Consider the following 24,794-nt stretch of genomic DNA (forward strand, 5'->3'; position numbering starts at 1 on the left):
CAACCCATCCTCTTCTTAGTCACAGAAGCCTGAAGAACCACAGTTACTGCTCAGGATCAGCACCTGCTTTTAGGTAACTAAAGTTTTCCTCAGCTCAGGTGCTGTGTCTCTAAATAGTACCTTCTCATTGCTCTAGACACTATGGACAAGACCTTCCCAGCAGCCACAATGCTCAGAGCAGGGACAAATGCTGAGCGCTCCATGACCATGGGTGTACTGACAAAGTACTGCTGTGAAAGCAAAGTTGAGGCTCAGCAATGTAACAAGGTGAGTAGAGAATAAAGACAGTGAAAAGTCAACTGAATTTTTCAGAGATAAAAGGCAGCTCAGCCACAGCTGTAACAAGTATTTGTGAGCTCCCAGCAATAGAATCACTGGAGAAACTAATGTAGAGCTACTGCATTTCCAGGGTGGTTACGTGGAGGTACTTACAGGAGACCTCATGCAGTCAGCTTCATTCCTGCCTTTGTTAATGAGGTGCAGAATCACCAGTTTGGTGGTTTTTCCAGTATTTACAAGTTGTTGTTCTTTCGTATCCAGAAAAAAAAAATAATCAAATATGCATTAACAAGTCCCGTTTGTCATTGCATAAATGCATAAGTACATACACAGAGATGTACACACAGGTCATGAAATGTATAAACGTGCACAGGCTCACACATTAGCACACAAACAACTCATCTACCAGAAAAAAAAAACCCAAACCACTCTTTAAAACACCATTCCTTAAAAACAATTGGTATAAGCTTCAACCAGAGAAAGGACTTCTCTTTGCTCCCAAAAGGATGAAAGGGCTCCATTCTACTTCAAGACGACCATCTGACATAATACGTACACCATTACGCGATCCACTCACAGGCTTAACTCAAGCACTGCTGGATCAGAAGGTCTTACACCTAAACCACAAGCATGTGGATACACACGAACATATGTCTACGTATTTATTCACATCATTATGTAGCAGAATTGAGGGAACCCATAAACATCAGAACATGTTTGCACAGGGACTCTTCTTCCTTATACACCACAGATAAATGTCAGTGAATTCGTCAGGTCCTAACTCAGTGGCTTACCCACTGCCTGTTCTGCTCATCGTGACTGTAACTGTGCAACAAAACTCTCTGCATACTGTGCTATTATTGTGGTTATTAATCATTCTGCTTCTGTTTCAAATACGTGCTCTAGAGACTGCTGGATATACTGCATTATGCCACGAAATTCTATGAAATGAGTATCAAAGCTAAACACACCTAAATCCACTGTTTTAAGGACATGTCAACATAATTTACTCTTCAATTTATGTTTTTCTGTAAGCTCAGAAATATAAAAAAAAAACAGAAAAAGCTGTTGTCGATACAGCTGCTGACCTTTGCAACTGTAAGCAAAAGACAGTTTTTAACCAGTAAACAACTTAGCAAATATGAAACCTGTGCTTGGAATAGTCAGCGCTTAAGACGACAGACTCTGCATATAAATCAGTTCATACAGAAAAACAGGTTTCTAGATGTGTTTGAGAGAGAATGCAGGATTTCTGTGCCTTCAGACCATTGAAACCATTTATTTTCAAACATGATGTATTAAAATCAAGTAATTAAAAAAAAACAAATGCAAAAAACAAAGCCCAGTGCAAAACCCCACCACATTAAGCTCCTGTTCTGGAATACAAACCCATTTAAAAGCACCACCTTGAAAATAATACAAAGCTCTGTTGACTTCATCAGGACTTCACAAAGGCCCACAGGTCCACATTGGAAGACACATTCAGCATTTTTAGCTAAACAAAGTTTCTAGCTATCCTTTTATTAGGCATCAGTGCATACAAAACGGCAATGCTCTAAATTCAGTTGCCTTGGACATGTTCGTATACACATATTATATCAGAAATCAATGTTCATTTATCACATACCCCTTATAAAAAACTAACAGGCATCAGATGGACTACATTTTCTTTAATTTAGCTATGTACATTGGACCCCATGCTCTCCCTTTCTCTGGGAGAACCAGAAGTTCATGCTGTTGCGTACCACTGAGAAAACTGAATTCGCGAGAAACAGCTTTGGCCATTTCACTTATATCTACAGGCATAACATTACTGCAGGAGTTCAGAATGAGATTTATTACGTCACTGTTTTCTGCCTTTGAAAGCGTGCACGTAGAGTAGACCAACGATCCACCAGGACGCAATGCTTTAATAGCAGACCTGCAAATAATGGGGAAAAAAAAAATCAGATCAACATAAGCATACTGGTGATGTACAGCGAGAACGGAATTTGTCATGGTCCTAGGACAATACTGGGTGGGGGGGAACATCTAAAGATTTAAAAATCTAGAGTTATAAATAGGTATAAGTGACTGACAAACATCACGTTGCCCAAAGAAGTGATAAAATGCTCCATCCCTGGCAGTGTTCAAGGCCAGGTTGGATGGAGTCTTGGGCGACATGGTCTAGCATGAGGTGTGCCTGCCCATGGCAGGGGAGTTGAAACTAGATAATCTTAAAGTCCTTTCCAACCCTAACTATTCTATGATTCTATGAAAATGTTTTTACAGTATATAATTGACTGTTCAGGAAACTACCCACAACACATTTTTGCTTTCCCATTTATTAATGTAATCTCAGTTAACTGAAGATATTTTATATACAACAGTGACAAGTAGAAGGCAGCAACCATTCAGAGTTGCAGAATACACTTCCAACATTTATATGCACAGCGCAACTGTGAAAATGCTGCAACTGGTGCATATAAAATGGGTTACACCACATCAAAAAGTGCTAGTCAGATAGCTAGCTGCTCGTGTGAACAAATCTCAGAATGCACAGTTGAAGCAGCAGCCTGAACTCATTACTGGGCTGTACCCTTACAACCATTTCTGCAAAGGCTGCAACTTATATAGCAGGTAAGAGGACTCAGGGGTTTCACTGAGCCACTGCTTTTCAACCCCATTTCCTAAGGAAATATGACTTACCAGATCACGTTGTCTTCTTGTTTGCCTTTCACCTATTAACCTGTTGACAAATTTCGACTAAACAAAAGCAACACAGTGGCTTAAGATTTTAAGTATCCTGAAAGCTTCATGACTGGTGGGACAGACAGACAGAACAGAGGGGTTTTTTCCACTTCCTCACTGGAAGTGAGTTTAAGCGGACTGTTTACTTTCCATTAAAGCAGATCTGCGAGGTCCATTTTCAGACAGACAAAAATACAACCTATGAGACTACAGAAACGAGACGTACAGTCCATATTCAACTACTGCACATTCTAAAAGAGTAAGGAGAAAAATCCCAAGACCTTGTGCCACAGAAGAACATTCTTCAGTTCTGGTACCACCACATAACTGGAAGGGGAAGCTCCACTAAAAGTTCATTTGCTATAGAAATGCTCTCTTAAAATAATCTCTTAATCAGACACTTTGGAGCCTTCAGGGACATAGTGACTCAAAGAATGAATCGTAAGCTAAACAGATCACCTCCCTGGTCCTGGAAAACAGATGCTACTGTTTTCCAGCATCATATTAAAGCAAGTATTACATTAAAATACAACTGTTCCCAACCCAAAACTTCTTTTGTTTAAAAACCAAGAGATACTGAAGAATCCTGGATTGCTAAGTACTACTGATAATACTGCATCATTGTTTTCCCTGCTCCAAAAAAAAGGAAAGAAAGAAATCTAAGGGAAAAATAAAACAGTAACTCCTCAAGCTGACATCTTGCCAAGTGTGATATCTCAACAAAAACAACTGAGAAAGGAAAGGAGAAAATACAAGGGGAAAGAGATAAGTCCTTTCAACAGTATTGGGCCTTTTCAGCAAAAGAATCGATGAAGAAAAGCCTCATCAGGATCAAAGCAGATCACAGATCAAAGCTACTCTGAAAGTCTTGTCCAAAATAAGAAGGAGACACCAGGACAAATGACTGTTTCAGACAGATATAATACAACTCTCTTCACTTTCCCAGGTGAAAACTTCTATGTATTATACCAAATTTGTTTCTCTGTGGACTGTACACATTATCTTGTACATTTCTTCTGAGTCTTGGTTACGTTAATCAGCAAGCCAAGTACGTATTTTACTGCCGTCTATACTACTCCAATTTTAGTTAGCAAAAAAAAAGAGAACTCTTTCAACTTATGATGTTCAAAGAAAAAACAGTGTTTAACGCCTTTGTTGTACCAGTCTTCAGTAAAAAGCTGGATTGCGAGCAGATGGCTAGCACATTTCGCTGAAGTGAGTGAGCAGCTCAAGTTCAGCCTGTTTAAGTGAAGAACAGGTTACACAGTACTTAGGTAGCCCGAATACCTTCAGTTTAACCGGGCCTTATGGAAGCATTCTAGGATTCTTCCAAAATTAGCTAAAGCTGTCACAAAACTGCAAGCTTATCTCAGACCTCTGAGTAGCTTTTGAGAGTCTGTGAAGATGTTTAAGAATGTTTTAGACACAGGCTGATACCGGACATTACAATGCCACCTTGAGACAGTAAACAGTGTGTGCCATTCCAAAATCACTTCCAGGTCTAATTTCCTAAAATTCTGCAGTTGCCAGCATTCATTTGAACTGCCCAGCTCCAGATATTCATCCTTCTTCCCCTCTGTATCCCAACACACACAGACTTCTTAGCAGGCTACAAAAGCAGTAGAACTGGACCTGAGGACCGAAACTGTCTCCACTGTCTGCCTAGCTGCCTTCCTTGTCTGCAGCTGTCCTGCTGTGGCTGCAGCTGCCCATTTAACAAGCCAGCAAGAGAACTGTGCACTGATTCCTTGTCTCCTTGGCCTTATATCAGCTCTGAGAAACATAAAAGCTTTTTTTTTTCCCCATGTTGCTTGCTTTTTAGCTTTCACATTAGAACTCCAAGAGACCAGGACTGAAGTCTAAATGTGCTCTCAAAGTTGAGCTGATCTGCACAGTATTATTAGAAACAACCTTCTTTACTGATTTTCATAGAATACCCCCTGCAGCTACACGTTTTCCATGCATATAGGAATGCTGAGCCATGAGGGAGCAGCTAGCTGGCTTGAAAATGTGAAAATGCTTTTGCAATACAGTCAAGAAGTACTTTTAGCATACCTGGTAACTTCACTCATATAAGCAGATAACAGCAACTGCTTTCTTATCTATAAGAGGGATACTACATGAAACAAGTAAGAAAATATTTTTACCACATAAAAGTGGAAAAGGCAAAAGGTATACACCAAAGAAGTAGATATTGCTACAGCTTACAAGGTTAATAGCCTGGGCATTCACTATGCGTCCTTTTCTTACCATATATAAAGTAACAACCATTCAAGACAACGTTTTCAAAGGCACCTTGCTCCGGCAGCTGAGTCACTGGGGCAGTGATTCAGAGGAAAGGGCAGGTTTCTAAGCGAAATCCCAAAAATCTCACATCAAAACCCCCTACTCTAAGCCTCCTTAGCCTGGGAATCTTCACTGGCCCATGACCCAGAACAGGGCTGTTCAGTGCAATTATCTTTATTCTGAACCCAAGTGGTGAATTAAACTATCTAAGGAGGATTACTTTACACTGCAAGGTTAATCAATGTATCTATCCATCTTGTCAAGTTCAGCAACAGTTGTTTCAGTGGCTGTGTTCAAAGTCAAGCGACCGCCATTCCTGATTAAGCTGTGCTTGGCTTTTGATAAACCTGCACTGAGCTGCAAAATTCAAAGTGAAGAAGTGGTGGACTCAAAGTCATAAGGGTGATACTGTGCTGGGCTAAGCAGATTCAGGGAGTTTGATCCCCTCATCATCAGCATGACAGAGGATTCACTCATAAGAGAATCTGTTCAAATAAATTTGAGAAACTGGTCTTCCTTCATAAGCAATGGACGAAAACAAGCTTATCCAAGGGATAGGCTGGAGCTAGAGTATAACTTGCAGACATCGAGCAGAACCCACTACTTCTATAATGACTCCATGGTCCAGAATGCAAGATTCCTTTTGCATTAGGCACCTTGATTATCCCCCAAATTCTTACTTAAAGCTCGACCCTTAGCTGAAGGAATTTGGTGCCTATTATAAGGTACTCTGTAACTTCCAAAAATGGGCTCCAAATCTAGAATGACTGAAAGGATGCTAGGGCAAAAGACCCTAAAATATTTCCTCACCTTCCTCTTATTATAATACACTGTTTAAAAATAAAATACACCACCTCAATTTAAATCTGCAGCTATTTTTCTTTCAGTGGTACAATGTTTATTAAAGAACTAGAACTTTCAGTCTCAATATAAACCTAGTTATACTTGATTCCATAATTTTAAATTCAGCTAGATACATTTGCCATAATGAATTTTACATGTTGCAGGCACTAATACTGAAAAGTTTCGAGATTCATATAGAGAAATGTAAGAACACATATTAAAAGCACAGGAAACTTTTCCTCGAGCCTCATAACTTGTTCATCTTTCCCTACAACCGGTTTTGCTTTAGTAACATGATAACCCCTTCGTACTTGCAATCAAGACCCTAAAGAAGCAGCACCACTGCTGGCAGCTGATATGTGTAACTCAAGCTTTTATGCTCCGTGCTGTCATACTACTCCACTGCAGAAGTGTGAGGTTATAGTTTTAGGGCCATAAGATAGTCAAGGCACAGCAGAAAAGACTGAGTGAGATGCACGACAATCCATTAACATGTCATATTTACCAGGTAAGCCCTGTATACAAGATCTCCAATGTTAGCTCTTCCAGGAGATGATATAAAACAGTACGCAAAGGAAGTAATTACATAACTTGCCTGATGCTTCTCCACACTTGCTTTGAACTACCGACCTTATCACTTCACAGCCACCGTATCCACACTTAAATCTTTCCAGCACATTAGCACAAGGCACCTCTGCAATCCAAACAAGAGGGTGGTTGATGTCCACCCCATTCAGGAAGTACTCTAAAACAATTTAACACACGCAGATTGCTCCCCTCCTCATTCAAAATGAGGTTTAAAAAACCAATTAGCAATACTTTATATTTTTGCAGTTCTGCCCTAAGCCCTCTTTACAGGAGTACTGGATAAGGTTTTTAAAGAAGAATATTGGTCTTTTAAAACCAGTATTATTTAGTTTATTTCTCAAGATTCACTTTGGAGGAGATAACAATAAATTAGGGGAAAACACAACAGTATTATTATTTAATATCTATGGGGAAAAAGATGATTCTAGAGTCACACGACAACTCAAAAATCAAGAAACACTTATGTCACCTAAAACATAGTTAGCCAGAATTCAAAAAGAGGACATTCAAACTTAGAGAAAATTAAACATGAAAGGCTGACATTTTGTTCATTCTAAAAGTCCTGGTGTCTCAAACATCCTTTTAAAAATAGGCAGGCAATAAATATATATTTCACACTGTAGCTAGCATGTCCAGCCTATTCTTCCTGTGCTTGGGTTTATGTTGCATGCCATTGGAAGGGTCAGCATTAATTATGTTAATCATTCAACCATTATCAGTATTAAAGTAAAAAGATTATATATATTTTAGGGCAATCTAGAAATAATACAACACTTCAACAGTGCATCTTTTGGCAACTGGGTTGTATTTCTGCTCAATATGCAAGACAATGTCTGATCAGAATAAAAACAGCCAACCCTTTAATCAGCTACTCAAGAGACAAAGCCTGTCAAGATGTATTTGCTTTTACTCTCAATCCTATTCTTTTTATTGACTACACATATCAAACATTTTCTTCTTCCTCTCACAAGAGTCCATCTAAATCGTGGTAATATGGCCTGCACGTTAAAGGTTTTCCTTTTATTTCTCCAAACCAACTCAAAATGATAAGGAAATTCCTCCTCTGTCAAAATACCATTATTATAATACTGTGTGACAGGCAGTGACAGAAGTGCACAGGAGACAGAGACACTAGTTCAAATATTCTCTCCATATCCCAAGCATGTACTCCCTCTGTTCCTCTGTAGGTAAGCTTTGCTACTGTAGAAAGACATTACAGTTCAGAATAGCATGGTAACAATAGGAAAAACTTGAAGTGAACTGCTTATTTTTGGCATTAGATTGAACTACAAATAAAAGTAGACATAGCCACCAAAAAAAACCCCAATAACCAAACACCATAAACCCCAACCTGCTCAGCTCTAGCCAAAATCTGTCCCCAGAATTCTGATAAGTAACATTGGTTTAGCAAGTAATTTTAAATTCTTCTAAAGCAACGACCAAACCTTCAGTTTAACACTACTGAGCTTTCTCCTCTAAGGCATGGTGACTTCCGAAATAGTCATCCTGTTAGGACAGGGCTATGAGATATCCTTTGCCTTACTGCAGTCCTCAGTAATCGTAACAGACTGGTTTACTTCCTGTTCTCAGATTCAAGACCCACAAGTGCAATGCTCAAGAATTCTGCTCCCATTCCCAACACTGCAGCTGCCTTGCACACTCATGTGCTGGGTTTCTGCATGCTCCGTATCACCGACAGCAAGGTTGTTCCTAGCTGGCTAGCCTTCAGCAGCCAGAGGTAGACCACTGTGACAAACCTTCAATCCTTCCGTCATTTTAGTCACCCCAGGATTACCTTCTTACTTCATATACTCTCAGAGCTCCATCCCTCTTCCCAACTTAAACTTACTGTTTACAAGAAGAAAAACATATATAGCCCAAGCAGGACCTTTTCAGCTACAGAAGGGAGAGCAAGAGACCTTTGAAGGCTACTACAGACTTTCCCATACAGCTTTAGTATTTTCTCCTTACACCTTATGAAACACACATATACATGGAAAGGACTGAAAGCGGAATTAAAGTACAATTTGTGTTTGAATTTACATCTATAATCTCAAAATAACTGGCTAGCTGCTGGGTATCTTATTCGGTTATTTGTGCATTTATTAACTCAATTAATTCAAGTTATTTATTAATTCAATAAACTTTGTTTTGCAACATACCAGAAGGGACTTGATTCATAAATTACTCCCAGGACACTACCAAAAACTTAAGGAACCAGGCAGTACTTAAAATCTGAAACTGTTTAACATCTCATTTCTAAGGCAGAAAGTGGTTAAAGAAGGAATCATCCAAGGAACCTACAGATTTGTTGGTCCAACAGTTGCAATTCTAGAAAATTCCCAGAGAAACTAATTGACTAGATGGTTATGGATAACAAGTGGATTACACAGGCAGCTACAGAGGAGCAAAGAGAAAAATTCCAGGGAAAGAGCTGAAGCAGTGTGATGAAGCAATGCTCACCATAGTTTTGTCCACTTTCCTATGTGCTTTCTTTCCCTTCTCCACAGAAAACAGCATCCGCTTCATTTCTTTCCTCAGCTCACCTCTCTCCATCTGGTACCATGATTCAGAATTCCCTGAGGTCACTCCAAACCACCCCTGAATTTCACCCAGGGAGCTGCTGTGCAGGAGCCCAGGACATCCCAAAACAGAAATCTGTGGCACAAGACAGCTGCTGGATTTATGGAGGAACTCTTCTGTGCCTCTCCTTGCCCCATTACATTCAGCCCTGCCATCCTCTTAATGCCCAACACTAAAACTCAAGCAACTTCTATGATAGTAACTTTTTGTAAGCTTTCAAGACACTGGCTTTCCTTACCTTTACAATGAACATTAAAGGCTGAGAATTTGGTTTGTTAGTAGCAGATCACAAACAAAACTGGACAGAACAATAAGCTAGTTGCAAGTATCTTCCCATGTACTTCATTATTACATGCCCATGTGCTATAAAGGCTTTTGTCTTAAAGCAGAAATAGTATAGTGGTACTATTATACTGCTAAGTATATTTACAAAAACAGATTTTTACCTTCATTCTGCAGCAACACAAAGCCCCACAATTAAGAGCACACAATTCCTATTCTAGGTACATGTAGAAAACTACGTTTCAGTGAAAACACAGAAGTGACACTGAATGCAGGAGAAGTATCAGGGTTTTTTCCAGTAAATCACACTACTTACTACACACTATGTGAAAAAGACCTTTTCAACAAATAAATCTACAACTATATGTATTCTATGAAACCACACCACTAATTTTCACACACCAGAGAAAAAAGAGAAGCTTGTAACTTGAGGTTTGTTATATTTGTGGCCTAAATTTTCATCACAACCTTTAACATTTATTTTAAGTAAGGCAAGGCACACTTTCAAAGGTCTGGGCTAGAGAAAATAAAGCTGGTCTTCTGGCATGTAGATTAGCCTACAAAGACTTAGGGTTGCCAATTCTACCTGATGACTTCAGAGGAACAGTCAACTTCATTTTACAGCCCATGTGTGCAGACTGGTGAACCACTATGCAAAGTGGCTGCATGATCAGCAGTCTCTGCTCTGGGAAGACAAAGACAGATCAACAGTTCCATGAAGCTGTTTGCACACCACCTGGTTACTTACACACAGCATTAACCAATGGTTTAAGTAGCCTTTAATTCAAAAAAATAGGTTCAGAATATTTGAATTGAGGCTTTTATTCTTTTTCCTTTTCCTTCCAAGTGTAAGCATGGGCACAACCCTGCTACCACCTAAACTATTCAATGAGAAAAACAATAACCTCAAAACTTCTGGAAGTGTTTCCTTCAAAAAAGATCAGCAATTTCAAATACCCTGTTATGATTGATATCCAAAGCAAAAAAGTTCCTTGTACAGAGGGAAACATTCATTTTATCCGGCTATTGCACACCAGCTGCATAAGGTTTGTAAGAGGAGGTATGTCCGTTATACAGAACCAGGAACAGTTCCTTAAAAATCATTACAAGCAAAACAGGGATTGAAGCATTTCCTTAACAAGGAAGAATAAAGGCCTTTCTGGTTTTCTCAAGCCAAGTTTAATGCTTCTTCCTGAGTTCTGAAAACAAGAGAAGGCATACAGCTCGAAAGAGAACAACTAGGAAAATAAGCATTTTGTATGACTTATCTTGCAGCCAATAATCCAAAGCACACTTCAAACCTCTCATGCACCCTGAATTCCCCCAAAACTCCTTCATGTGTGCATGTCTTATGCATTCAAAACAATCTCCCTTTAAGCTAACTACAAGGGAGAAAAAGAGGAGAAAAAAGGAATTCAGTCAATATGTATCTTTTAGTCTGAGTTCCTGTGGACCAGAACTCTATTAAACACCAGTTAGAACTATTTAACTACCAAGAGATGTGGACAGAAGAGCTGCAGTAGTCTAAAAGCCTTTGCTGCACTTTCTAAGCTGTGTCCTGTTGGATTTAGTTTCAGCTGAAACCTACCACAGTTTCTTTCAGCTGCAGTAACTGGTCTAGGAATAATCATGGATGTAACAGTTTCACCACTAAGTTGTTCGCACTCCAGCTTAACCCCAAATTTAATTTCTATCTAAGAACTGATAAGACTGGTAAATCCACTTACAGGAACCGCTCTATTTTGTGCTAGCATTCAGTATCAGGAAATGAACATTCCTTCCTTACCTTGCAATTTGTTTTCTGCATGAACAATCCAAATAATAACAAGATTTGCAATGTGTCCTTGGATTATTGCACTCAGCAGGGATGCTTTGGTTTTGGTATTAACAATCATTACAGTCTCAATTTCCTTCAAATCAATGGTGCCCTCACTGCCTATGAAATCTGATGTTCAGCATTTCTGCCACTTATTTACATTTCAGATTTTGTTCAGACTGAAGTAGAACAATCACCACCTCAGTTTCAACACTCGTCCCAGCTCTTCATTCTCTGAAGCCTCTATGTACTTAACAAATTACATTGTTTTGCAAAAAATACTTGTCCTTCCTTCACTTCCTCTCAATTAAGAAAGAAGGAATCTCAAGGTTTGGGCTGAGTGCCACTTGATAGAAACGAAAATACAACTCCCCTTTGCATTTCATTCTTCTCATGTGCTTGTTATCCTTATACTTAATACTACTGCTAAACTGAAATAATGCTTGGTCCTTATACTTTGAGCTTCATCTTCAAATTACATGGTATTTCTTACACTACCCTCAACAAAATTGCTGTGATCCGGCTTCATACTTGTTTTTTGTTTTACAGATACAGGAACCAAGGTGAGAACCACCCACAAGCACAAAGTACCAGGTAATCTGAAGAGATAAACCAGAGGTAGCTCTGCATGAGCTGACTCACATAGAATGCAGTACAGCTACATATTTCCTGGTCTCATTTTACCATTTCTGTTTTCCTTTTCACACAGGATCTGAGATGTCTTTAGTATTGAAAATTCATTCATCATAAAATGATCAGATAAAAGGAACAATAAAAGTGCAGTGGATAGCTATAACATTAACTAAGCATATGTCAAATATTCTACCCAATAACGGTTGTAATCTCCAACTCTTGAACTTCGTCATTTATTACCTATGCTCAAAAAAACCCCAAAACAAGAAGAAAATTCCAGTGCACATAACAATAGATTGGCCAATTGACAGAACTACTCGGACCTATGTTGAGCAACGAAATTGAAATTACCATCCTTTTACTCCCATTTACATATCAAAAGTATTTTGTCCTTACCAATCTAATTCCTATTGCTGTTGCTACAGTAAATAATACTTTCAACAAAAGCAAAGTTCTCTTCTTGATTTAGGAATAATTCAATTAAATCTTATTTGGGTTGACAGAAGCGTCTCCTTTTTTAAAAAACAAGGTTCCTGCTGTCATGAGTTCTTCACTTCCGGATTACAATCTGGAGTGATGTATGCAAATTCTCCAAATTTCTCTGCATGATATATGCTCTCTTTTGGTAGCGGTTCACAAATTGCATTTTATATGTCAAATACTGAAAAGGGAAAACTGAAACAGGTCAGTGTTTTAAATGTGATTGATTTCTTCAAAGGAAATGGGTGACATGATGCATTACTGCAATAAGATACTCATATTCCTGTTATAAATCATAGGCTTCCGCTAGGCCTTTTTCAACGGGAAGTCATACAAAACTATCGTGAACTGCTGCAATGGGAACTTTCCATAAAAAACTTTCTTTCCCCTTCTTATAATGTTATTTTTCCCTCAGTTTGCCTTGACAGATGGACTTCAGGCATGACTGTTACTTTTGAAGAAACATTCAAGTCTAGAAAGTGTTACTGGGAAGCCACTTTTTTTTGCCCAATGAGAAAAACTGTACAGTTTGAAATGCTTCACAAATGCCAGCCTATGGCTGGTATCATTAAAAAGTGTAATACATGACAACCTTGATTTGGATTACTGGCTAGATAAGCTTGAAAAATAAACCAACAGTCTTCCCTTCTCCACCAAACCCCACATTCTTTTACTTTTTTACCTTACCAATGATGACCAGTAGTCTTTCTGTGCTACAAATAGTCAAACTGGTACCAAATTCAAGGAATATGTAAGGATGTGCAACAGTGGACTCAATCTCTTCATATAAATAGCCCAGAAAGCAAATTCTGAAGCAACATTAGCTAATGACCAGCATCACCTAATGATGGCCGGTCATTTGTTAAGTCCTGAATTACAGCTTGGTTATCAAAAAGGGGTGATAAAGAACCACAAGGGACAATTCTGTAATACAACACGAACAACAACAAAGGGAGTTTGGGGAAGAATACCCAGCTTGCCAGGTTTATAGACTACTTTCACAGATAAATGTTAAAATGTTAAGACAAATGCTATTAAAAATTATGTGCATGGTTTTGCTTCAGCTGAGGAATGTATCTGCAACCATTTTAGCTGAATCCATCACAAATACTCTGATATGGTACCAAACTGTTACGAGTCGTCTGAAAATGGATATATATGTGAGTTGAGGACTGTAGAAAAATGTTTTAGTTTAGATGTTTAGAAGCTTTAGGACGTAAGCTTCACTGCTTATACTACCCCATACAAATTCCCATATTCACATTAACCTAGATCAGCTGTTTATTCTAACCAGCATTGCAGGAACGTACTCTTCACATTCTTTTCACATAGTGAAACCTGATTTTGATTACTAAATATGACAAATCTTGCCCCCTTGTCATTTTTATTAATTAAGAAAAGCTCCTTAACAGGTTTCCTTCGCACTTCTCACCTTAGCAGCTGGAATTGAAGAGATGATAACTCTTTCCTTTGTATTAGCCTAAGTGTAGCTTGCTGAATATCAGAAGAGAATAGCCAACTTCTGTCATTTGAACAAGGAGCATCAACTAGTACCTATATAATAAATAAGAGCAAATAAGACAATTCACAATAAAGATATTCACTTTCTGAACACTGTATGCCAAAAAAATCTCCTCAACATACTTTTTCACATAGAATACCCTTTTAATTTTCATGTTTTTTAGAGGCAGAAATAATCTAATTACTATTTTGAAATATTTTTATGAGGTTATTCAGGGGAAATAAAAAATTACTGCTCAAGAAGTACCCTCTATCTGAATAGCTCTCGCTTGCTCCTCTCTTCAGAATTACACATCATTGAAAGAACACAGTTACAAGGTCTTCAGAATTCACTACCACGGCCAAATGCGTAACATCATCTAACAAGTGATTAAACGCACAACATACTTCATAAGGTAATTCCTGAGGCTCTGCACATCTTCCTGTATGTGACATTGGTTCCCTTTGATAGGTCAGATAGTTGGGGAGCGGGGGAGAAGGCAGAAAAAAGAATTAAAGAGAGAGCAGCATAGGAAGAAAAAAAGCAGCAGAACACAGAAACATAATTTGCAAATAAATAATATTGTTACCTTATCATATAATTCAGGCTTAAGATCTCCAATCTGTCTACCATCCATTTCAGAGACCATTATCAAGTTAACCAAAGGTTCTGGGATGAAGGATTCTATTGTCTGTTTCAACCATCTTGACCTCAAATCATCATATTCATTACAGTGAAACTGACCTTAGAAAAGAGTAATAAAAAAAGGTAAACACCCTAAAACAAGTCTTTATGGTTGGTTGGTTGGTTTTGGGGGTTTTTTTCCCCCAAATATAAGGAGTTACACCAATTTCAAAAGTTCTGCTGGTTTGCCACGACTGCCATGGAACTTACACCTTCCGTTTATGCTATTGCACATTTTAGAACAACGCTGAAATGTTATAACCCCGAGTAAATTTCAACACGTTCCTACAGAGCTATCCATAAATATTTACTAACAAATACTTGCTGTAGCAATAGACTTCCCTAGTAAAACTAACTTTAAACATGATCCATACCCAAAGACCAGTGCTAAGCAAGTGCCTTTCTATGCTCCTTGATTGTCTAAAAGAAGTACACGCCCCTTATTGTCTTTTAAATTAATAAAACATCAGTTTTATGTATCCTAAATTGAGCAGTCCAACCCCTCATTTACTTGAAATTTAACCTAGCTTTTTAACAAAAGCCTTCTGGTTGCACTTATTTTAACAATGTAGCCAGTGTAGTTACCTCTTCAGAAGAAACACCGATTCTTGATTGTACCCAGAACAGAAACACAGCAAGGTATTTTTAGCTCTTAGTCGTGTTTTCTAATTTAATAATATTTCTATGTTATGTCTCCACACATTGTCCCACACCACGTTTGCCACACAGAGTAAAGTACATCTTAGCATTCACTGAGGTATATTAAGCAGCTTTCTTACACCTTACATTCTCAGCAACAATTTGTATCTTCAGAAGCAGCCATGGGATGAAAGTGGGTTTTTTTTTCCCCAAACCTTTTGAAAGGGCAATCCATATTTAATTTATCTTAATGGCATCACCTCATGCCTCTAGAAGAGGGAGGGAGAACCAGCTGTAATCAACAAGGGCGGGCAGTTATAGTGATGGCCTCATCAGGAAGAACATAAGGTGCTGTGAACATTCTGAGACAATTACTATCCAAGCTAATGTATAAACTTGGAAACACCAGTCACAGCTTGCTTTCACTCCCTGGCCTGGAAGAACTGAGCTGCTGCTTACTGTTGCCTTCCAAACGCTGTGATTATCTTAGTGCTCTTCTGCAACACCTAGGTGGATTGAGACACAGAGCTTCTTAAATACCGATACAGAACAATTCCTCATCATAAGCTTTCTCAGTAGCACATTTAGTTTGTTATACTCCATTTTACATCAGTACATCTATAGGTTTACTACTACTATTTGCATAGCACTGGCCAGAGAGGTAGACTGCAGATTATCTGCTTCCCTGTGCCAACAAGTCTACATGATTTCAAGTAACTTCTTGACAAGTAACAATAAGGGAACCAGTGGAGGAAGAAAAACATAGAGCTATTCCACTTTTGTCTGTTTGTCTGCAGCAACCTATATTTAAATAACTCCTGTATTTTTCATTCTCTTTTAGGTACACAGACTTCATAAAAATCTTACTAAAGAGCATGGAACTACTCAGAATATAAATTGTTTGGGATTTTGCCTCCAATGCAAACCTTGTACAGAAAACAGGCACAACTGAAATAGCCCAGGCACAGAGCCAGGGACTGGTTTCTAACAGCACCTTGATACATTACCTGGACAGGCACACTGCAGTATAGCTACTGATTTACCCCCTGGTGCAGCACAGAGATCCAAAACATCTTCCCCATCTTTCACTTCTAATGCCAATACTGGCAACAGCGAAGCAGCATTCAGCAGATAATACTCTTTCAGTTTCCCAGCCTGGTGTTTCTGTGCAGGGAATCTCCCAGGAGTTCTCCTAATGTAACACCTGAATGAGGACGGAAGATAGGGCAAACTTCCATGAAAGGCAGGATGATATCCCTTCACAGCCAAGGTGCTCTCCAGTTCGGGGGAATGGCTGAACTTGTTAAGCAGAACCGCGTACTGCCAGCACAATGGGTACGTGAGCACATCTCTAGATTGGAGAGAGAAAAAGCTATTTAATAACTTGACAAATAAAATGAGCTTTCCATAGTGTAGGAAGCCTTTTCTTACCAAGGGTAACAACCTCACCATTGGATCATTCAAGAATAATCAAAAAGGAAACATTTTGATTAGGTATGATTAAGAAAAGTAAGCAGGAAAGTAGTTTTAATAGGAAATCCAGCCAGCATTTTCCTTAATGATTGCACTTAAAGCACTAAATTGTCCTGAAATAATATGTTCTCTGTTTTTCCTAATTCTTTAACAAATGCTTGTAGAAGCATAATGCTCTTTCTGACTATAAAGTACTCCCCTAAGTTCAAAGAACAACTGTAATGTTAGTTGTAAATTTCACAACAAAAAGAATCACATTGGCTCTGCAATGGTTATTCCAGCCAACACCATAAAATGCAGGTTTTACGAGTTATTCTTTTCTAAATTTCCTTTTCTATTCTGCAAACATCTGGCCAGAAAAACTTAAACAAATAGATATTCCTGGAAGACAGCCAAAAAATCAGTGCTTATATGGTAGGAATATATTGTCTGTAGTTCAGTTCTGTTTCTCAGACCTTTCTTGCATGAATTTCCTTCATTTTCTATTTGAATTCCTCTCCGTACTTTTTTTCCCCCATTTAGCCTCAAAAAACACTCCTCAGGAATATTTGCTGCCTAAAAGAGAAATACCCACTGACCCAACCTTAAAAGGTTTTTAAGTTAATTCACTTAAATGAATGCTATACATCTATTTAAAAATAAAACCAAAACAAAACAATGGAGACATTTATTTTAAACTCCTTTTTAATCCAAAGAGGCTAAACCAGAGAGGGCACTCAGAGGAACCACATGGTTTCTACGACTCTAAACATGTAAGATGCTTTTCCACACAAAGTAACTGTGGCTCTGATCACAGTAGCAGCTTTTGTCCAAGCTCCCATTGAAAAGTATGTAAGCTAAGCAATAACTTCTCCAGAAGGGCTCTTCTGCTGTTGTCCCCATGGGCAACAACCACCCGTGAGCAGGGAAGGGCACACGTCTCCTCTCGACACCACAGCCCCTTCTTTAGCAGACTCTGTGTGATCAAGGCCCAAATCAGGTGACGGCCTTTTCTGTACACGTTGTTGATGATCAGTTTCTTCTAAGGAAATAAATCAGGGGATTTGTATTTATAGGAATTATCTCCTACCACCTTTGTCCCAGTCTCTCCAGATATTATAAAGCTATAGAAAAAAAATTCAAACCCAAACCTAACAGCAGCTATTAGGGTATACAAAGGGATGCTTTTTGGACCGTGTTGTTACAAGCAGTCAACACATACGTAAGACATCAGTCTCCTTGTAGTGTATATGCATAAAGGAGAACAGAAATATCACACCACAAGAATCATGTCCAGGAAAAAACCTAAAAAAATTCCAAGTTTTAATCTTGTGCTATTTCACACTCTGATGCTAGTTCTAAACCAAAAATAAACTGAAGCAGCTGTTACAGTCCATGGCTCTTTTTAAAGCTACTTTAAGAAACACCTGAAAAAGTAACAGAACCTCTCCCCTCCCTCCCCAAAACACACCTGACACTGGCCCAGGCATCTCCCAGTTCCGCTGTGTACTGCTTCTCAAAATGATCCAGGACAATTTGACAGATCTGCTTCTGAAGTTTCCCTTTTGTTTTACTTTCCACCTTCAGAGAAGGGAGGAAAAAATAAAGGTAATAAAACCAAATGAACCAGAATTGCTAGAACATTTTAGCCATTTAGATCGACTTAGTACCCATGGTATTAGGGCACTCAAATACCAAGGTCACATCACACATGCAATCAAGACATAACAGAAGTTTCAGAGAACAAACAAGTTACTGTTCTCTCTTCTTCCCCACATCCAACGGGGTCATTCAAAGCTTGTCGATACTACTCCTTCTCCGTATCCAATATGCTTACAATACAATGGTTGCTGGGACTCTGACGCACCAGGAGCAAAATAAGCAAGGCATAATTATGCCCATGCACTATAATCACCTCTGCCAAGATGCACCCAGGTGCTTAACTAAAAGAAAGAAGTTAATGCGAATCATTGTGGAAGTCAGCTGGAGTTAGGTGAGTGCAAAGCACTGCAGTATATACCAGGAGTAAAGGGGGGGGGAGGGGGAAATGGACTATATATACGTATATATTTAACTTATGAAAACTTAATTTGAGGGAGGAGGAAAAGAAGTTTTGGTTTCCAAGCAAACTTGTGTGTTCAGAAGGAAAACCCCAAGGCTGCCTCCCCCCTCCCCGTCCCGCCCAGCGCCGCTCTCCTCAGAGCACGAACACCGCACAGCGGGTGCTCCTGAAGGAACTGCCAAGCCCCGAGTGCTTTGGCTGTCTCTTACTTTCTCAACCAAACATCACACTGCATGTGTGGGGCTGATGTTCCCCTCTCCAACACCGAGCACCTCCTGCAGGGGAGGGCCGCGCTGCCCCGGCCCTTGTACCGGGCGCGGCGCCGAACGCAGGCCGGGGACAGAGGAGCTCTCGAAACCCACAGAGGTAACCACCGGGCGGGTGAGCACCACCGCGGCCAGGCCGCTGCCCAGAGGGACGCGGCTCCGACCACCCGCCCCACGGAGCTTCCCGGGCTGCGAGCGCACCCGGGCCGATACACACTGACAAGCTTCGCTCTCAGCCCACAGACTGGATCTCCGCCCCGCCCAAGGAGAGGAGGGAAGGGGAGGCCGCTGCCTCACCCGGCACTCCCCCGGGCTGGAGTATGGGTAGGGGGCCGCCGAGAGCCACCCGCCCCGGGACGCGCAGGAAGGGGCCGAGCGCCACAAGAGTCCCTCCCGCCCGGCTTCCGGGTGCCGGGCCCCAACCGTGCTGCCGGCACCTCACCTGCCGCGCGGCCCACACAGCCGCTCGCCTCAGCGGAAGGGCGGCCCCGGCCCGCGGGTAGAGTGGCAGCAGCGGGGCTGCTGCCCGCGGCAGCCTCATGGAGGGTAATGCGAAGGGAACTCACGGAGCCGGGGCATGGAGGGAAAGCAGGCGGTGGGGCCGGGGCGTCGCCTGGCGGCTGAGGGAGGGCAGCTCCGCTCGTTCTGCGCCGCCGCCGCTCTATTGTCCCGTCCCTCTCTGGGAGTGCAGGGCTCGGTCTGAGGTTGCTGAGTTTGGTTTCTTTATTGCTGCGGGAATAGAACAGCAACTGGAGCCTTGATTAATCGGCTTGTGAAACACGCTCCTCCCAGAGCAGCTGGAGGTGCTACTGCCATCCACACTGCTAATGGCTTTTCACCAGCCCTTAACTGATGGCGAGCCCACGTTTACACAGACTTTGCTATTTGGGCTCCTCTGAACCACCCTTGAGCATCAGCTGTAGCTTAACCTGCTGTTATTGCAAAGAAGAATGGATAGAGACTGGAGAATCATTCACAGAAATGTCTTACACGTTTTCAGAGAACCCGTTCTCTGGGAACATTAACCAGGAGAACCACCAGAGCCCAGTTCACCAACTGTAACTGGTTCAGCAGCACTGAAATCTGAGGCTGCTGATGTGCTGGGACAGTTCCCCCTATGATCACATAGAATCATAGAACAGTTAGGGTTGGAAAGGACCTTAAGATCATCCAGTTCCAACCCCTCTGCCATGGGCAGGGACACCTCACACTAAACCAGGTCACCCAAGGCCTCATCCAACCTGGCCTTGAACACCACCAGGGATGGAGCATTCACAACCTCCCTGGGCAACCCATTCCAGTGCCTCACCACCCTCACAGTAAAGAATTTCTTCCTTATATCCAATCTAAACTTCCCCTGTTTAAGTTTGAACCCATTACCCCTTGTCCTGTCACTACAGTCCCTAATTCCCCAGCATCCTTGTAGGCCCCCTTCAGATACCGGAAGGCTGCTCTGAGGTCTCCACTCAGCCTTCTCTTCTCCAGGCTGAACAGCCCCAACTTTCTCAGCCTATCTTCATACAGCAGGTGCTCTACTCCAGTCCAGTTACATATACTTTATACTTAATATACTCATATAAATTACTTATATAAATTATATACTTAAATATAAATTTCTCTATAAAATGCCTTTCTCTTTTGTCAATTCTAAATGTTTTTATCTACTAATGTTTTCAACAAGAGCATTAATCCATCCCTGAAGATGAAGCTCTTAGCAGAAAAAGTAGCATGTTCTCATGTCATCGATTTTCCAGCTTTGGTTTTGACAGGAAGTAACAAAAAGTTTGGGGAGTGGTTTGCACTAATTCAGCAGTTATCAGGAATACTGATTTTCAGCTGACTTTGATGCTTGTGTGCTTGCTTGTGGTCTCCTCCGTCTCTGTGCCCAGAACTCCTAGCAATACGCTAGTAACAGAGAGGAGCCTGAATTTGTCAGCGTACCCGATTTTAGCATCTTTTCCTTCCTTGTACTCAGCTGTCATCTCTTGCAACTTCCTTAAAGCGGGAACTCTTGAGAACTCTGGCTTTACGTGAGGGATCTTACTGCCACTGGGGAGAGGCGGGAAGACTCCTTCGCTCTGTGCTGTGATGGTGTTTATAACTGTACATGGCGTTTCAGGTTTTTCTTCTGTGTGTTTTCCTCATGAGTTCTGTGCGTCAGGCTAATGGTAATAGCTTCAAATTTTAAGTTCACATTCAAGTTCCTAATTGTTGTGACATTTTGAGTTGAACTGCATCCTTTCATGTTACAGTTATTATCCTGCTTATAGTGAGAAGAGTGAGTGAGCTCCTGTTGTCTTGCAGATAGGAAGTGAGAATGACAAACATGTCCAAATAAGAATCAGACAGGCTGTTTTATGTATGTATCACAGACTGTATCTCTGCTCACCAGGATACCAAAAACACCTGCAAACCCCATAGTGGCAGGTGCACTCGCTCTTTGCTCCCTGATCCCATCTCCAGCGCCGAGCTTTCCCATTGTGGTGCAGTGAAGTCTTCCTCTGTCTATTATATGGCCTGCTCCTACTTGCCTCTTGCCTTCTGGCTATGCTGTGATGGAAAGGACTGCCTTAGGGCTATACAAACTATAAGAGATACCATAAGGTGCTGGAGCCTTGCAGATTTATAGAGTTGTTGCTGGACATCAGAAGTCTGTGAACTTGATAGAGTTTGCCTTAGGGCTGTGTGGGTTTAAGGGCTCTGAAGGATTTTAGGATATAAAAATGCTTTTAATAACTAGGTAACTCACCTTCAGATCTTAAAAACAAAACCCTATTAAAAATCTTTATGCTGACCAACTGCAATAGATTAAGATAAAATTAGATATGCCTTCCCAAAGCTTTATTTGAAATATGGTAGGTCATTCTGCACCACATTTCTTAGCCAGATGTAGATTTATTCAGTATAAAGCATGGGGCAGAGGCAGGAATCTGATTGAGAGGATGAAATCAGGTGTACCTCTAACAGGCCAGCAGTGATCTATTTTAAAAAATATTTTGGGGGAAAAAACCCTCTGAGATCCTTTACACCTTAGAAAATTATACCTCAAAGAATTCTGTATTGTCTGAGGATTTATATAACCAGTATCTGGAGTATGCATTTGGCTCTGATATCCTGTAGGATGGTGGCTGATCACAGCTGCTGTCGAGTGATCGATCAGAGAAGAAATCATTGAATGATCCTCAGTGTTAACTGTAGTTCAACCCAAGCTAAGGTGATGGGGGATATCAGTTGCTCATGTGTCTGAGGACTCGAGTACCATTGCAAATCAACTCTTGACAAAGGTGTTATCTTAAAGGAAGGCAGTGGCTCAATGTGACCAGTTGTGGCCGCTGAATCACAGCAGCACATCCATATATCGCAGCTTCTTGCCTTTCTTGATCTGTGCTCATGCTAATGAAGTTTTCCTATGAGGAAGGGTTTGATTTAGAGAATCATTATTCCGAAATACTATGAAGTTTGGGGAATGAAGGAACAGAGGTCGTTTAGATGTTATTAGTTACATGTTACTTAGATGGAGACTGTCTTGTACTCATTGCAAATTGAACAAAGCAATCCCAGCACTTTCTTATTGGTTTTACGGGCCAGGGAATGAAACATAATCAAAGAAAATCAACTATCAGTGATTTATTGTAAGAAATGGGTTAAGGCTGCACTGATGAACACAGTGTCTGGAAAGTCAGAGCAGTGAGCTTTGTCACCCTGAACAAGTAAATACAGGATCTGAGTTTCAGTTTTTGACAGTAACACTTTCATAGGTTCCAGGGTAAAAGGGATCTTGTTTCAAAGCCATATGAGAACAGATTTGCTAATGCAAGTCAACCTGAGGAGGTTTTGTTTGTTACCTCAGAAATTCCATAGAAAAAAAACCCAAATCAAACAGTATACAAATTAATGGAAAAAACACCTTCAAAACCCAACATACCCTGCACCCTTGCCTCAAAACCACTTCCTTGTGCTCTTTTTCACACACTGAAAAGGCAACCTTGTAGTTAGTTATGATCAAAGGGATCTCAGATCTCGTCTAGCTCTCTCCAATAAGGAGCTGATTAATTTACCTCCTCCTCTTCCAGCATAGGCTTTAGTAAGTAAATAATGACAAAGCTACACTTGAGGGATTTTATTACACGTAGCATTCATTTCCTATTTCTTGAGCAGTTATTAATGTATAAGCAGACTTTCCTTACTATCCCAAGGCAGACAGGTTATTGTAAGAGCCTCTGATGGAGGAGTTTGTCAAAAAGCTTGCTGCAATCCAAATGATTTTACCTATTATGTTTGGATTTCAGTGGGTTTATAAAAAGGGAGTTGTAATACAAACATTCCTGTAATTCTATATATGCATTTAATATCCAGGTTTTCTGTGTTGGGAGAGGAGCAGGGGGCAAAGCAGGAGGAAGGGTGACCTTAAAGGAAGTGTTTGACAAAGCAGGTGCACTACTACTACTTCACCTTTTGAAACTTTAGAAGTACATGTTAAAGATGTGTTTCTTTGTAGCAGATGGAGTTAATTGCTCTCTGAAAAAGTGCTGCCAGGGGGGTCTCTGCTTTCAACCAATAGTTCTTAAGACTGCAAACTCTTAAAGCTTTGCACACAATTAGAAGTCAAACATATCATGAAGCAAAGAAATCATGAATATTCAAACACCTCTAATGTCACATCAGGTAAATGGCATAGGATGTTATAATAAAATTAGCACTTAACACCACTCTGTTCCTCAATCTGCTAATGAAATCTGTAGGTGAGCACAGGGAAAGGAGAAAGCCATCTTGCACTGCCAATGAAGCTGTGATAGGAGGATAAAAGTCTTTACAAATGAAGGAACCAGCATTTTTTGCTGCTGTCCCTCATTTTTAGAGGCCTTCCTCTCTCAAGGCTTTGATCTCAACTCCTCTGGCTTCTTTTTGACAGCCAAAGTGGCAAGAAGTTAAAAACCCTGAAAGCTCTCGTACAGCAGCAGAAACTATGCCACCAGCATGGCCCTGCTTCTGCAGTTACTGCCATCACTAGATCACTGCTGCCTAGTGGTGAAAGGACATTTGTCAAAGCACTATCAAAAAGTTACATCTTTCTGGGAATGTTACTACTTAACATTGTATGTGCATCTCCTGCTAAAATCCAAGCAATTTCAGGGGTAGAGTCCTAAAGACAAAACCAAATCGTATTTTTGCAAATGGAAAAGTAAAGATGTTTAAAATTGAATGCAGGTTTCTTAATACGCCTTTATTTCCCTCCCAAGACGATTCCTTTCATGGCATCTTTTCAGCCACTAAAACAGCTTCTCTTGTTAAAATTACTTGTGTTTCACCATTTGTGAATTCTTTGTATTAACCAGGATCAAAATTATACTCAACTTGTCTTGAGAGCTGCTCTTTGCTTTTACAAACCTGTTTTGGAAACCTGTGTCTCTGAGTAGCTGACGTAACCATTGTTTGTATGTTTGTTTCCTCCTCTGCTGTTTGCCTTCCTTATTTCTTCCTCTTTTGTTAACAAGGTGTCACACATTTAATTCTATTTTTGTTTCCTCATTTTAGTTAAGGTTTCCTACAGCATGGTTTGTAGCAAGAGCAGGCATGATCCCCAGTAAGCGTTAAAAAGGATGCAGATGTTAAAAGGTTCAGTTGCTCTTTCTTATTTCCTTATGCTGTACTTTTAATCTGGGAAATTAG

General features: G+C 40.4%; 1 protein-coding gene across 1 annotated transcript; it reads right to left on the bottom strand.

Annotated features, from left to right (window-relative positions):
* Positions 1-208: 208 nt before the first annotated feature.
* NSUN3 (NOP2/Sun RNA methyltransferase 3) lies at positions 209-19,665 on the bottom strand (the record flags this gene model as incomplete). The annotated part of the gene is made up of 6 exons (XM_080612965.1): positions 209-2,200; positions 13,953-14,074; positions 14,611-14,760; positions 16,347-16,695; positions 18,268-18,377; positions 19,567-19,665. 6 exons carry the CDS (start codon positions 19,663-19,665, stop codon positions 1,939-1,941), a joined length of 1,092 nt encoding a protein of 363 aa, XP_080469091.1. The 3' UTR covers positions 209-1,938.
* Positions 19,666-24,794: the final 5,129 nt, after the last annotated feature.

Source organism: Psittacula echo (assembly GCF_963264785.1).
Source record: "Psittacula echo genome assembly, chromosome: 3".
NCBI lineage: Eukaryota > Metazoa > Chordata > Aves > Psittaciformes > Psittacidae > Psittacula > Psittacula echo.